The sequence below is a fragment of the Staurois parvus genome, unplaced genomic scaffold, assembly GCF_062004578.1.
Source record: "Staurois parvus isolate SC_StPar_1 unplaced genomic scaffold, SC_StPar_1.0 ptg001702l, whole genome shotgun sequence".
NCBI classification, from domain to species: Eukaryota; Metazoa; Chordata; class Amphibia; order Anura; family Ranidae; genus Staurois; species Staurois parvus.
Genome location: NW_028319498.1, coordinates 337,691 through 353,462, shown reverse-complemented (window position 1 = coordinate 353,462; position 15,772 = coordinate 337,691). Strand labels below are relative to the sequence as shown.

General features: G+C 49.8%; 1 protein-coding gene across 1 annotated transcript in view; it reads left to right on the top strand.

The window, feature by feature from the left end:
- LOC149434699 (receptor-type tyrosine-protein phosphatase eta-like) overlaps positions 1 to 15,772 on the top strand; it is a 62,054-nt gene that overhangs the window by 25,753 nt on the left and 20,529 nt on the right. Inside the window, exon 9 of the mRNA XM_089663500.1 lies at positions 12,971 to 13,243. Within this exon, the coding sequence (XP_089519626.1) occupies positions 12,971 to 13,243 (273 nt within the window). The remainder of the gene's footprint in view (positions 1 to 12,970; positions 13,244 to 15,772) is intronic.

The window sequence follows — 15,772 nt, the reverse complement described above, 5'->3', positions numbered from 1 at the left end:
ACACTGAACATCCCAGCGTTTGTCAACGATTTGCCGTTAAGTGATGCAAACCCGCTGAACCACGTTCATGAGGAGCCGGTACAGGGGGCCATGAATCAGTATGGACCTGGCAGCAGCGTGAGCAGACGACAGAGGCACATGGCGCAGGGTGGCGGTGTAGGCAGCATTATTCTGAAGCCATACACAGGCCTAGGTTAAAAAGCGGAAGCCGTCAGCAGCGTGAGCAGACGACAGAGACACATGGCGCAGGGTGGCGGTGGAGGCAGCAGCAATGGAAGGCCATACAGCACCCTATCACAAAATGGAACCCACCAACAGTGTAAGGAGACCTGAAAGTGGCACATGGCAGAGTCTGGCGATGAAGTCAGCAGCAATGGGAGGCCGTACAGGGACCCATGACACACTCTGGACCTGGCAGCAGCAAGAGGAGGCGGTACAGGGGCCCATGGCAGAGTGGCGAAGCGTAAGCAGCTTAAATTGAAGGCCATACAGAGGCTTATGTTAAAAAGTCCCCCCAACAGCAGTGTGGGGAGACGACTATCAAGAGTCCAATGGCAGAGTGGCGGAGCGGAAGCAGCTTCAATTGAAGGCCATACTCAGGCCTAGGTTAAAAAGTCCCCCCAGCAGCAGTGTGGGGAGACGACTATCAAGAGTCCAATGGCTGAGTGGCGATCTGGGAAGTCAGCGTTGTGATTGCAGATGCAATGCAGAAATTCTACGAAGTGATGCCGTGGGTGCGAAGAAGATCATATACCGTCGTACTTCCATCCATAAGATGGAACAACCTGCGAACCGGGAGCTTTATTGCCCTGACCCGCTGAGCAGCTTCTGGGATACCCAAGAGGCCCATGGGCAGAGTGGCGGAGCGTAAGCAGCTTCAATTAAAGGCCATACAGAGGCCTATGTTAAAAAGTCCCCCCAGCAGCAGCGTGGGGAGACGACTATCAAGAGTCCAATGGCAGAGTGGCGGAGCGGAAGCAGCTTCAATTGAAGGCCATACACAGGCCTAGGTTAAAAAGTCCCCCCAGCAGCAGTGTGGGGAGACGACTATCAAGAGTCCAATGGCTGAGTGGCGATCCGGGAAGTCAGCGTTGTGATTGCAGATGCAATGCAGAAATTTTATGAGGTAATGCCGTGGGTGCGAAGAAGATCATATACCGTCGTACTTCCATCCATAAGACGGAACAACCTGCGAACCGGGAGCTTTATTGCCCTGACCCGCTGAGCAGCTTCTGGGATACCCAAGAGTTTGGCTTCTGTGGGGAATATGGTTGAAAACTGAAACTTAAAGGCATGTTGACGGAAGGGCACCAGTGTCAGTGCTCCGGAGGGAATATAGCTTCAAAGCTGACACTTAAAGGTATATCGACGGTCAGAGACCACAGGAAGTGGAGCTTGCGTCTTAAATCGACTGAATGTGGCAGACGTGAAACGTCTACGGGCCGTATATGAAACGGGTTGTTCCTCTTTCTGGAATAAGTGTTGGAAATGGCCACTCTTTTTGGTGTGGCGTTTTGTCTATTTAATTCCGATAACGGACTCTACTCCTCCGTGCAATCTAGTTACGAGACCCTGGGCAGGTCTGGGTCCAATTTGTGGTAGAGACTGGTTTTGTTCAGCCATGCTTGAGCGAGTAATAACAGGTCTGTGCTGCCCTTTGGTGTCTGGCTTAATGCGCACAACACTGAACGTCCCAGCATTTGTCAACGATTTGCCGTTAAGTGATGCAAACCCGCTGAACCACGTTCATGAGGAGCCGGTACAGGGGGCCATGAATCAGTATGGACCTGGCAGCAGTGTGAGGAGACCCGAAAGTGGCACATGGCGCAGGGTGGCGGTGGAGGCAGCAGTATTCGGAAGACATACACAGGACTAGTTTAAAAAGCGGAAGCCATCAGCAGCGTGAGCAGACGACAGAGGCACATGGCGCAGGGTGGCGGTGGAGGCAGCAGTATTCGGAAGCCATACACAGGCCTAGGTTAAAACTGGAACCCAGCAGCGTGAGCAGACGACAAAGACGCACATGGCAGAGGATGGATCTGGCAGCAGTATGAGAAGGCGGTACAGGGGCCCGTGGCACAGTGTGGTGATGGGGCCTACAGCAACTGGATGCCGCACTAAACAATACCTCCTGCCGCACTAAACACGCGCTCCGATGCCACGCTACTGGCCGGGCATGACAGCCTTTCAAGGGCAAATTCAGCTAGTTGGGGCCAAAGGTCAAGTTTCGTTGCCCAGTAGTCAAGGGGATTGTCTACCTCGTTTGGCAGGGTGCTGTCCAAGTAGGCCCAAGCTTGTTGTTTGAGGTCCTGCTCCAGGTCCACCTGATGCTGCTGCTGCTGCGGCTGGTTAGTAGTTTCCTCACTGCGCTGGTGAAGAAAGCTACTCATCATCGACTGCAGACTGAGGCAGCCGCTGCTGGTGGAGCTGCCACTGCTCCTACCACCCCACCCCTCCCCTGCTGCCATGGCAGCGGAACGCGAGCGCACAGGGCCCACAGTGTCTGAGGATGGACGTTGGCGCAGAAAGGCAGAGACCAACTGACTACATAGGTGGTTTTTATAGTACTTTATTTTGGCCTCCCTCTCAGCAGGTGTGAAAAAGGCCACCATTTTTGAACGGTAGCGAGGGTCCAACAAGGTGGACAGCCAAAAGTCATCCCTCTGTCTGATGGTTATTATTCGGCTGTCGCTACGCAAGCAACCGAGCATGCTATGGGCCATTTGTGCCAAGGAATGCGAGGGACTCCCTGCCTCCATCTCCACAGCATACTGCCACGGTGCGTCTGGGTCCTCTGTCTCCTCCTCCTCCTCTACCAGATGCTCCTGCTCCTCCACTCCTGTCCGCTGAGTGGAAAAACCACCCATTTCACTCAATAATTCCTGAGCACCAATGTCCTCCTCTACCTCCTGCTCTTCTTCCTGTCCTGCCCCCACAGGGGTCATGTGGCATTGAGATCTGTGCGCCACGTCTACCGCACCCTGACCAGCCATTGTTAACAGCATTTGTTCCAGGACGTGCAACAGAGGAATGACGTCGTTCATCCCATAGTCCTGCCGACTCACGAATAGCGTGGCCTCCTCAAAGGGCCTGAGCAAGCGGCAGGTGTCACGCATGAGCTGCCAATGGCTGACATCTAAGTTACACAGGGGAGTACCTTTATTCGCTTGTAACATCAGGAAATCGGTGATGGCCTTTCGCTGTTCGTAAAGGCGGTCTAACATATGTAGGGTTGAATTCCACCTTGTTGCAACGTCGCAGATCAGGCGATGCTGTGGAATTCCGTTCTGCCGCTGCAGCTCAAGGAGGGTGTGCTTTGTGGTGTAGGAATGGCTGAAATGCATGCAAAGTTTACGTGACATTTTAAGGATGTCTTGCAGTGGGATGGTGGATTTTAGGAACCGCTTGACAACCAGATTGAACAGGTGAGCCATGCATGGCGCATGGCACAACCTTCCTTGACGCAGAGCAGACACCATGTTCTTTCCGTTGTCGGTCAACATGGTTCCGATTTTCAGTTTGCGCGGAGACAGCCATCTGTCGATTTCTCTGTTCATTACACTCAGAAGTTCCTCCCCTGTGTGACTACGTTCGCCAAGGCATACCAGGTGCAGCACAGCGTGACACCGTTGCGCCCTGCACATGTGATATGCCGGTCGGGTAATGGGACTTGGCACGGGGGTGGCGGCTGAGGACACGGCGGAAGAAGAGGTGGTAGAGGCGGACATCTTTGCTGGACCAAGGACGTGCAAACGTGGAGGCAAAAGCGTCGTGACCTGTCCAAGTTGCTGGTGCGGCTGTGCCGGCACCACGTTCACCCAGTGGGCCGTAAATGACATGTACTGTCCCTGACCGTAGTTACAGCTCCACACGTCGGCGCTGCCGTGCACTTTGGCAGAGACCGACATGCTCAAAGACTGGCCCACCATCTCTTCTACATGTGAATGCAGGGCTGGCACTGCCTTTTTGGCGAAGAAATGCCGGCTTGGCACTCTCCACCGCGGCGCGGCATAAGCCATCATTTCTCGGAAAGGTGCTGAGTCCACCACTTGGAAAGGGAGGGACTGCAGCACCAGCAACTTGGACAGGAGGACGTTCAGCTTCTGCACCGTCGGGTGCGTGCTCGCAAACTGTTGTCTCTTGGAAACGGATTCCAAGAAAGACTGCTGACGGAATCCGTGAAGAGGAGTAGCAGGAGAAGGAGCATCTGAATGAGCGGAAGATGCCAACGATCGACAACTCCCCTCAGCAGAGGTGTTGGAGCCTTGACTGGCTGATAGAGGGCGATTGACGTCGGGTGACGGAGCAAGTAACGGAGCGGGTGATGGAGCGGGGGCTGGGGCAGGCAGAACCGCCGTATCTTTATCACGGTTTTCCCAGGCCACCAAATGGCGACGCTGCATATGCTGACGCAACGCTGTAGTCCCAACATGGGCCCCCTGGCCACGCTTGACTTTCTGGCCACATAGTCGACATACGGCTACGTTTACTTCCTTGGGCGGCTTGACGAAAAATTGCCACACCGCCGAGTAGGAAACTTTGCCCCCGCTACTCCTCACTGGCTGACTGCTACTTCCTCCGTGCACACCGCCACCACTACTGGCCGTGGTGGTAGGCTGCAGTGGAGCTGGTGCTCTACTCCGTGGCCGTTTGCCTCCACTGACACTGCTGCGACCCTGCTGCCTCCTGGGCAACCCACCGACTGTTTTGCTCGCTGCCAAGCTGGCACCCTCTTCTCCTGATGATGCGGAAGCAATAGCCTGATGACGACGAGGCTGCCAAGTGCGATCAGCCTCATCATCATCAATTAGGGTCTCCGCCTCACTACTAGCCCCCTCGGCTGCGTGTGGGTCAGGAGACAGACCTGTCTCTAGACCGGCTACCGAGCCACTCTCCTCGCCAGTACTTCTTCGCCTGGCTGCTGAAGAGGCGGATGTCTCCCCCCATTCCTGACCGCCCTCTGTTAGCTCTTCCTCACTGTACAGTGGGGCTGAGCCCACAGCATGCGATACTTCGCTTGGTGAGGGAACACCAAAGGACAGGGGCAGGTAGAGGACACGTGATTTCAGTGGGCTTACTCCCGGGCCATGCCAACTAACGGTTGTGTCTGACGTACCCACCGACCATTGGCTGTAGGTGTCAGAGGTGACCTGGGAAGAGGAAGACGACCGAGCCAACCAATCGATGACGGCAGGGTTGTCGGTGGAGACACGACCGCTGGATGACACCGGGAGCACTGGCCTCTGGCTGCGACTAGTGCTGCCTCGACCCCTTCCTCTGCTGCCACGTCTGCTCGCTCCTGAAACATTGCCTCCTCTGCCACTCCTCTGCGTGTTGTCTGACATACTCTTTAATTCTATAAGCACCCCAAAAATAACGTAACAATTCTGTGTCCCTGATTTTCCAATTCTGTGTCCCTGAGTAACAATTCTGTGTCCCTGATTTTCCAATTCTGTGTCCCTGAGTAACAATTCTGTGTCTGTCCCTGAGTAACAATTCTGTGTCCCTCAGTAACAATTCTGTGTCCCTGAGTAACAATTCTGTGTCCCTGAGTAACAATTCTGTGTCTGTCCCTGAGTAACAATTCTGTGTCCCTGAGTAACAATTCTGTGTCCCTGAGTAACAATTCTGTGTCTGTCCCTGAGTAACAATTCTGTGTCCCTCAGTAACAATTCTGTGTCCCTGAGTAACAATTCTGTGTCTGTCCCTGAGTAACAATTCTGTGTCTGTCCCTGAGTAACAATTCTGTGTCCCTGAGTAACAATTCTGTGTCTGTCCCTGAGTAACAATTCTGTGTCTGTCTCTGAGTAACAATTCTGTGTCTGTCTCTGAGTAACAATTCTGTGTCTGTCTCTGAGTAACAATTCTGTGTCTGTCCCTGAGTAACAATTCTGTGTCCCTGAGTAACAATTCTGTGTCTGTCCCTGAGTAACAATTCTGTGTCCCTCAGTAACAATTCTGTGTCTGTCCCTGAGTAACAATTCTGTGTCCCTGAGTAACAATTCTGTGTCCCTGAGTAACAATTCTGTGTCTGTCCCTGAGTAACAATTCTGTGTCCCTGAGTAACAATTCTGTGTCTGTCCCTGAGTAACAATTCTGTGTCTGTCCCTGAGTAGCAATTCTGTGCCCCTGAGTAACAATTCTGTGTCCCTGAGTAACAATTCTGTGTCCCTGAGTAACAATTCTGTGTTCCTGAGTAACAATTCTGTGTCTGTCCCTGAGTAACAATTCTGTGTCCCTCAGTAACAATTCTGTGTCCCTGAGTAACGATTCTGTGGCCCTAAAGTCTCTGTGGCCCTAACTCTGTCCCTAATACAGAGAGGTCTGTCTCTCTTGAATGACCGGAGGCTAATGGAGAATTCTAAGATAGCCGCGATTTATAGCTCCACCATTACCAGTGCTGGCTGGCTGGCTGCTGATTGGCTAATGCGATCACATGTCATGAATGAATGCATTATGGGTCAGCGCGCCTTGTCTGCGCGCCTTCCCAGAGATCCCCGCTCCGTCGCCACACATGTCGCCGCCATTTTTGGAAAAATTTGATTCGTGCATCCGAAGTCTGCTAATTTTCGGATTCGGCGCGAATCGAATTTTTCCTAATCTTCGAAACGAATTCCACTTCGTCATGTTCGATTCGCTCATCTCTAATTGGTATCAGTGGCGGGAATAGTGCCCCATCATTAGTATCAGTGGGGGGAATAGTGCCCCATCTTTGGTGTCAGTGGGAGGAATAATGCCCCATTGTTGGTGTCAGTGGGAGGAATAGTGCCTCATCATTGGTGTCAGTGGGAGGAATAGTGCCTCAGCATTGGTGTCAGTGGGAGGAATAGTGTCCCAACATTGGTGTCAGTGGGAGGATTAGTGTCCCAACATTGGTGTCAGTGGGGGGAGGAATAGTGCCCCATCGTTGGTGTCAGTGGAGGGAGGAAAAGTGCCCCATCGTTGGTGTCAGTGGGAGGATTAATGCCCCATCATTGGTATCAGTGACACCAATGATGGGGCACTATTCCTCCCACTGACACCAATTACACTTGCTGACCCCTGTTCTAGTATGGTGCTGCTGCAGCCAGCATATGTGGTTGCAGCAGCACCTCTGCACGGCACACTTACCGGCCACTCCTTCACTCGATTTTCGCGGGGCCCGTTGGCTCCGCCTCCTCGCCGGTGATTGGCCACCTGTGTGCCTTTCCTGAGCTACAGTTCTGGCGGCCAATCACCGGTGAGGAGGCGGAGCTGAGCAGCCGCGCGAGCATCCAGGGGCCGAACCGAATGAAGGAACAGCCGCGCTTCCTGGACCGGATCGTCGTGGGACCGGAGCCAGGTATGAGACAGCAGCCCCTGCCCACCCCTGTACTTAGTGTCCCTTCCGTTGGAAAAGTGTCAGCATTCCTTATACCGGCGTATAAGACGACCCCCGACTTTTGAGAAGATTTTCAAGGGGTAAAAGTCGTCTTATATGCCGGAAAATACGGTATATTATATATTTATGGAGAGGGAGTCATCCAGAATACTTGAAATTCAAAACAATGCCATAAAAATAGATTCATGGTTTTAACCAATCCAAAGCATGTGATGTAAACTAATTCAAAATAAGGGTGAATAAAATAATAAATCCCCAAAAGATGTTCTTACAAAAAGTCTCTATTAACACTCATCTAAAAAAGTATCTGTGAAGACACATACCTAATGCAAGTACTTAGTGAATTAAAATACACACAAACCACCCATCATGTCCCCACATACACTCTCCGGCCACTTTATTAGGTCCACCTTGCTAGCAACAAGTAGGACCCCATTTTGCCTTCAGAACTGCCTTAATTATTTGTGGAATAGATTCAACAAGCTGTCTGAAACATTCTTCAGAGATTTTGGTCCATATTGACACGAGTTACTGTTGCCTTTCTATCATCCCAAACCAGTCTGCCCATTGTTCTCTGACCTCTGACATCAACAGGGCGTTTTCATCCACACAACTGCCGCTCACTGGATATTTTCTCCTTTTCAGACCATTCTCTATAAACCCTAGAGATGGTTGTTGTAACGGAACAGTCCCAGTCTGCTCTTAGTACTTCCATTAGAATACTGCTTCCCCGTCCAAACACCAACCACAGCCGACCATAGAAGACTAGACGACACCGGTCTTGAAGTAAACCAGAGTAGACTAGTTTATTTGAACACAGATACAAGATATAGACACTCAAGGGACAAATTCCCCCTCCCTGCATAATGTCACAGGGCGGGGCAATCTGCATTTAGTAACCAGAGACACACAGGTATTCAAACTTCACTCCAGCAGACAGTCCCATTAGGGGGAGGGCTGCTGGAGACAACCGCCCATAAACTAAGCTAATACACATAAACACATACATCCCATAATAGTTTGCTCCCAAGCCAGACAAACAATAGAACAATGGGATGCAGCCATTTAACACCAAACAATCCACAACCCCCCACCTATCTCCTAGACATGTCTACACAATATTAGGACAGATCACCCTGTACCTTCTAACAGGCACAGGGTGACTTACACATAAGAGGGATATGGGGAGCTGAGACAGGGGTCTCCCCACCTCTCCAAAGTGAGCTGGGTTCCATGGGCCCCCCATCCAAAGTGACTCCCTTCAGAGTTGTGTGTGAAAATCCCAGTAGATCAGCAGTTAAATACTCATACCAGCCTGTCTGGCACCAACAACCAAGCTGTGTTCAATCCCCTTTCTTCCCCATTCTGATGCTCGGTTTGAACGTCAGAAAGTCGTCTTCACCACATCTAGATAACTAAATGCATTGGGTTGTCGCCAAGTGATTGGCTGATTAGCAATTTGTGTTACCAAGCAATTGAACAGGTGTACCTAAAAAAGTGGCCGGTGAGTATATAAGTATTATGACGCATATTGATGTAACCTTTACCACATGGCCACAAGTGAGCTGCTAAAAAACAGGAAATTATTCCAGAAGCCAACTTGGCAAACAAACAGGGGTTTGACAGATGGATGAGCGCTCCGCTGTAATTATTAATTAGTGAATGTCTATGAGTTGATCCCAATGTTCCCACAATACAGGCTGTCTAGAGGAGAGATCTGGGTTAACAGATGTGGGTAATCCACCAAGAGGAAATAAACATATATGTAATACCACCATTACTACTCGCTCGTGGCTAAAAAGGAGAAACATCTCAAACAACAGGGAAAGTTATTATGTGTCAAGGAGAAAGACACCACCATGAAAGTCCAACAAGTGGAAGATTAGTCCCTGTGGTCCAGAGGAGGAAGTAGTGGGCTGATGAGTTAATAAAAGTGATGTATCTTCATTTCATAGGACCTCATACCTCCCTCATACAGGTATTAAATGTAGACAGTCTATGTCAGATTCAAAGATGGATGCCAGTTATGTAGCACCCTCTAGGTAGATAGGTTGGCTTTTTTTGTTAGTTAGAGGCTGGGTAGCAACCTGGGATGAGTCAGTCTGGGAGTGAGGCAGGGGTTCAGCTCAGTATTGGCTGGGAGGCTCTACAGGCCAGGGCAGCTGGTGCCCTTCCACTCTTCCAGAAACTCAGAGTACTTTCTGGAAGAGGGGCGGAGGAGGGGAGGAGGCTCAGATCTGCATGTTTGAGGGAACTTTGCCAATCCCCTGGCAGGAGGCTGGGCATGGTGACCAAGGACAACCCTTAAATGTGGCAGAGCCTGTGCAGAAGAGGAGGCTGGTGGAAGATGGATTGAGTGAAGGCTGGAGAGGGGAGCCTGGGAGAGGGCTCGGGGAAGGAAACCTACCCACAGGCAGGATTGTGGAAAGGAGGACATCCACTGTGTCAAATCTCTTAGGGAGGACATCCTGAGCAGCAAGGAAGGAGCCAAACCAGTGAAAGGTCTGAAAACAGCTACCAACCCACCAGACTGACAGGACAGGAAAGTGTGAGTACGTTTATGCCCCCTGGGCCAGATAAAGGGAGAGGGCAGTCAGGTGCAAGACCCAACTAGTTCATTGTTTGATCTTGGAATCCCTTCCCAGTGTTACCTTCAGTACAGTGAAGAGGAAGGATTCATCTGGGGTCTGAGGAGGTACACCAAGTAGACTTTAGTGCTCCTTAAAAAGACCGTGCTACATCTTTGCTGGTCCACATTTATGTACAGTGTACAGGTTGCAAAGAAGTTTTTCCTCAAGTTTGCAGTTCCTTGGGCATCCCATATACCCCATCCAAGTTAACCCCTGATTTAAAAAAAAACAAACTAAAAACCAGCTCAAGGACTGTTTGCTGACTCTGACTGTACAAGTGGGAAAATGTGTGTTGCCTGGCTGTGTAGAGCATAGGGGAACCCAAAACAAATCCAGTGGCCCTCAAGAGGGTAGTGCTGCAGTTAGATACCTTCTGCTTAAAGCAGAACTTTACCCATAACAACTATAAATAGTTCTTTAGCCTAGGAACATACAATCCGCATTAATAATTATGTTACCAAACATAGTGTGTGCTGTAAATTGCCTCCAGCATTGTTCCTGTTTCTTCTTGCTGGCTACCATTTTTCTGAAGCCCAGAGCCCCTGACTAGCAACATATCTTTAGGCTGTCAGCAGATCAGCACAGTGCTAAAAAATAGAAAGCAACTGAGCATATAGCTATACCTGGAAGTGACTTAGTAGGACTTAATTTACTGATTAAAATTCCACTTTAAGCCGGCCACACATGATGAAAATTCGTCCAGTCCCTGATATACCAGCCAAATCATGTTCCATGTGTGGCCATTGGAGATGAACAGAAGTTGATCTACCACATAATTTCTGTTCTATCACACTATGGGTGTATTTCCGCTCGATCAGCACTGCGGGCAATAGGCTGCAGTGCTGATCTGATCATTCTGAAGGCGGGGGATTTTCCCCACTATCAGAATATATAAATGACACAGCGGGGAGGATTCCCCCATCCACATCGGATGTATGAATTGGGCAGTTGGGTCAGTTTTTTGTTCAGCCAACTGGTTGAGTGAAAAACACCATGTATAGCCAACTGTAAAGTGCAACCGCATCTTCAGAGTACTTATACATATCCTGTGCTAGACTATTTTGTACCCTAGCAAGACCAGCTACTTGCACCCCCCCCCCCCCCCAAACAATAAAACTTCAGAAGTCCATTAAAAACCAGAAACATCAGCGGTAGCCATCATCAGAATATGCCATCTCTGTATGAGAGAGACAAGAAAAAGACGGGGGGGGGGGGGAGGGGGCACCACTAAGTGCAGTATTAAAAGACCAATTTAATAAGGAAGTGGTGCTAAGCACTCACAATAAAGAAATAGAATGTCGCTTACCATCAACAATGGTCACGGTCAGTCCTTCCCATCCTAATGATCAGCAAATGTGGTTCTGGAGTCGTGGATGGAAAGATGTGGGGATGCCGCTGGACAACCGCAAGTGCCTGGGCCTGCTTGGAACACACACGAGGTGGACATGACATCACAGGGGGAAGGTCTGGTGCCTTGGAGGACAAGCTATGTGCTCGGAGCTCTGTGCTTCTTCTAGAGGCCTGGGAGCACACTGCTGTATCCCACTGTGTATGGGCACAGCAGTGGCTAGGCAGACTACAGATACCAGCATGGAAGGCGGAGAGTAGGGAAACCATCGGCCTTGGCTGTACCCTAGGTGACAGTGTGCCCTAGGCAGCTGCCTAGTTCACCTAGCGGTAGTGCTGACCCTGGCTGTGGTCTTCCCAGCTAAGTACATGACCTGGTGTCCATGTTGGGAGAGCACTATGGAGCAAACTTCCAGCACAAACACAGGAGCCCATAAATGCATCACCTCAGAGGAATGCCCATCTACCAGGGGCGGACTGACAACTCATGGGGCCCCCTGGCAAAAGGGGATCATGGGGCCCCTGTGTCCTTGCCCAAACTCAAAAAAACCTATGAAAAGGGTACCAGGGCCATCTCATGGGCCCCTCTACTGACCCAGGGCCCTCGGGCAGTGCCCGAGTTTCCAAATGGTCAGTCCGCCCCTGCCATCTACATGATGCCACATATATGTATGACTGGCAGGAACTGACTAAAGGCAGGGGCATCCCTAGGGTTGGTGTCACCCGGTGCGGTAACACTTGGTGACACCCCCTCCGATGATCCCCGCAGAATGGATCGGACCTGCGGATTGAGCATAATTGATCGGACTCCGATCCATTATGCTCCCCAATCCGCAGATCCGATCCATTCTGCGGGGATCGTTGGCTTTCTTTACAACTTACCTTTTTGTTGATCGGGTCCGGTGTCACCCCGTATAGGTTGCATCCCGACGATCCCCGCAGGAAGGTTCGGATCTGCGGATTGAGCATAATGGATCGGACTCCAATCCATTATGCTCCCCAATCCGCAGATCCGTCGGCATGCAACCTATACGAGGTGATACTGGACCCGCTCCACGAAAAGGTAAGTTGTAAGGCAAGCCGGCGATCCCCGCAGGATGGATCGGATCTGCAGATTTGGGGAGCATAATAGATCGGAGTCCGATCCATTATGCTCAATCCGCAGATCCGAACCATCCTGCGGGGATCGTCGGCTTGCTTTACAACTTACCTTTTCGTGGAGCGGGTCCGGTGTCACCCCGTGCGGTAGGTGTCACCCGGTGGGGGCCACACCCCCGCACCTGCCTAGGCATGCCACTGACTAAAGGTCACATATTGTTTTCACAGTGCCTTTTTCTGTTGATCATGATTTACAACCTTATATATTCAATATCAGGGGTGGACTGACAAATCATGGGGCCCCCTGGCAATAGGGGATCATGGGGCCCCTTTGTCCTCGCCCACACTCAAACCACACCCAAAGAAGCCTATGAAAAGGTACCAGGGACATCTCATGGGGCCCCCCACTGACCCCAGGCCCTCGGGCAGTGCCTGAGTTCCCCAATGGTCAGTCCGCCCCTGTTCAATATCACACTTTGACTGTAACCATTCTTACTCTGGTTATTAATTTGACTCTTTTTTCCCCTATCCACAGAACCGATATCTGTGACATCACCGCAGATTGTTGTCAAGTCTACCAATTCTATGTCCCTGACCTGGACACAACCAGACGAGTATCGGAGCTCATACACCTACAGGGTGCAGACCAATGTAACCTCATCATCTACACTGATAAATACTACAACAGTGAGCAGTCCATCAGCTACAATAGAAAATCTGACAGCGGGAGAGACGTATACATTCACTGTATATACAATATCTGCCTGCAACATACAATCAGACCCCACATCTATAACTGACTGCACCCGTAAGTACTGCCAAACAGGAAAAATATCCAATAAAAGCAAACTGCAATAAGATCTCGTTCTTCGCAATAGTGAATTATCCCCTTCTTTCTTGCGCACTTCACTGGAAGTGTGAAAGGGAAAATCTAATTTGTTGCCACAAAAAAACAAAAATGGTCATTGTTTCAAACACATTGATTAAAGTGTTACTAATCCCACAACAGTACAATCAGTCTGTATACGCAGTAAAGCATGCTTGTTATACTCACTGTGGAACCTAAGGGGTTAAGTCTCCGCATTGTGTAATAAGGCCGTTTGATCTCATCTTCTCTGATCCACTCCTTCTACTGCCCAAAATACAGCCTTGGGAGCAAGCTGCACATGCTCAGATTGGTATGTATTGCTAGAGAGTTTGTTCTTTGAGAGGGTGCATGTGATCAGCACAGAGCCAATCAGCACTGTCCAGACTGAGGATCAGGGTTATGCAGCCTCATAGGACAATCAGGGGAGAATGAAAACTCCTCCTACAATCTGTAACCAATGCTCTGCTGGACACTGATAGAAGTCACAAGACTGCTATATACTGCTGATGAGAAAAGGTATTTAGCAATTTATATTTACTAAAATAATTGCATTTCCATGTTGTGTGTACTGTGGGAGACCAGATATAGTGAATGCAGGGTCTGGGGAGAGTGGATATAGTGAATGCAGGGTCTGGGGAGACCAGATATAGTAAATGCAGGGTCCGGGGAGACCAGATATAGTGGATGCAGGGTCCGGGGAGACCAGATATAGTGAATGCGGGGTCCGGGGAGACCAGATATAGTGGATGCAGGGTCTGGGGAGACCAGATATAGTGGATGCGGGGTCCGGGGAGACCAGATATAGTGGATGCAGGGTCTGGGGAGAGCAGATATAGTGAATGCGGGGTCCGGGGAGACCAGATATAGGGAATGCAGGGTCCGGGGAGACCAGATATAGTGAATGCAGGGTCCGGGGAGACCAGATATAGTGAATGCAGGGTCCGGGGAGAGCGGATATAGTGAATGCAGGGTCCGGGGAGAGCGGATATAGTGAATGCAGGGTCTGGGGAGAGCGGATATAGTGAATGCAGGGTCTGGGGAGAGCGGATATAGTGAATGCGGGCTCCGGGGAGACCAGATATAGTGAATGCAGGGTCCGGGGAGACCAGATATAGTGAATGCAGGGTCCGGGGAGAGCGGATATAGTGAATGCAGGGTCCGGGGAGAGCAGATATAGTGAATGCAGGGTCTGGGGAGAGCGGATATAGTGAATGCAGGGTCTGGGGAGAGCGGATATAGTGAATGCAGGGTCTGGGGAGAGCGGATATAGTGAATGCGGGCTCCGGGGAGACCAGATATAGTGAATGCAGGGTCCCGGGTTTTATAACACTATAAATGCACCAGCGGCTAGAAACATAACCTTCTTTAAAACTGTGCAGTCCTTTTCCACAAGTGAATTATTTAGACATTGATTTTTTATTTGTTTGCTTTTTAAATATTTGGTTAAACTTCTAGCACCATTTATAAAAAAATTATAGTGTCTTGCCATTGTTTTTGCATATTTGTAGAAGCTCGTCTAGTTTTACTTGCCTATGAAAATATTTAGAAACTTTGAATGCTTCGTAGAAAAAAAAAGAACTTGTACATACTTTTCAGACCTGCTAAGAAGCAAAGTTGCGCCAGTTGTACCAAGCCCTGAGGGTTTTCGTCAATGTGTTTTTGTTCACTTGAAGCAGGTTTTGCAGTTCCAGACAAGACTGAAATCAATTGAAAAACAGCAAGTCAGATGCAGACTAGGTCAACTCCAGGGCAGATGCACATGTCAATGAAATCCTAAAGCTCCATGCAGGGGCAGACTGACAACTCATGGGGCCCCTGGGCATTAGGGGATCATGGGGCCCCTGTGTCCTTGCCCAAACTCAAAAAAGCCTATGAAAAAGGTACCAGGGGCATCTCATGGGGCCCCCTACTGACCCTGGGCCCTCCGGCAGTGCCCGAGTTTCCAAATGGTCAGTCCGCCCCTGGCTCCATGCACACTGGGTGGTTTATGAATGCTGGTAGCTGTTTAGCTGTTTAAAGTCATGTTTAAAAACACAAAAAATTTTTGCTCAAAATAACTCCCAATACACCAGTTTGCTGTGTTTTACCATGTTTTTCAGCATTAGAGTGTTTGTACAGCTAAAAAACTCCTCTAGAAACTCACTGGTTCCTACCAAAAAACGCTGATTAAAGCCTATGTGCGCATGGACACATAGGATAACATGCTGGGGAGTTTACTGGCTGTAGAGAAAAATGCCAAAAGCCAAAAACAGCCGCTGTAAAAACGTCCCGTGTGCATAAGGACTAAGGGTCACAGAAGCTTCTGAAATTGGTGTCAAACTAATCCCATTGACACAAGCCCAAAGCCTGTTATTGGCACAATATACTGTATAAACCATACAATGGTGAATAGAAATATAACAGATACAGATTTTATCCACATCACAATAATACTCAATTAATGTTTGAAGCTAAATTCTAGGTAGATTT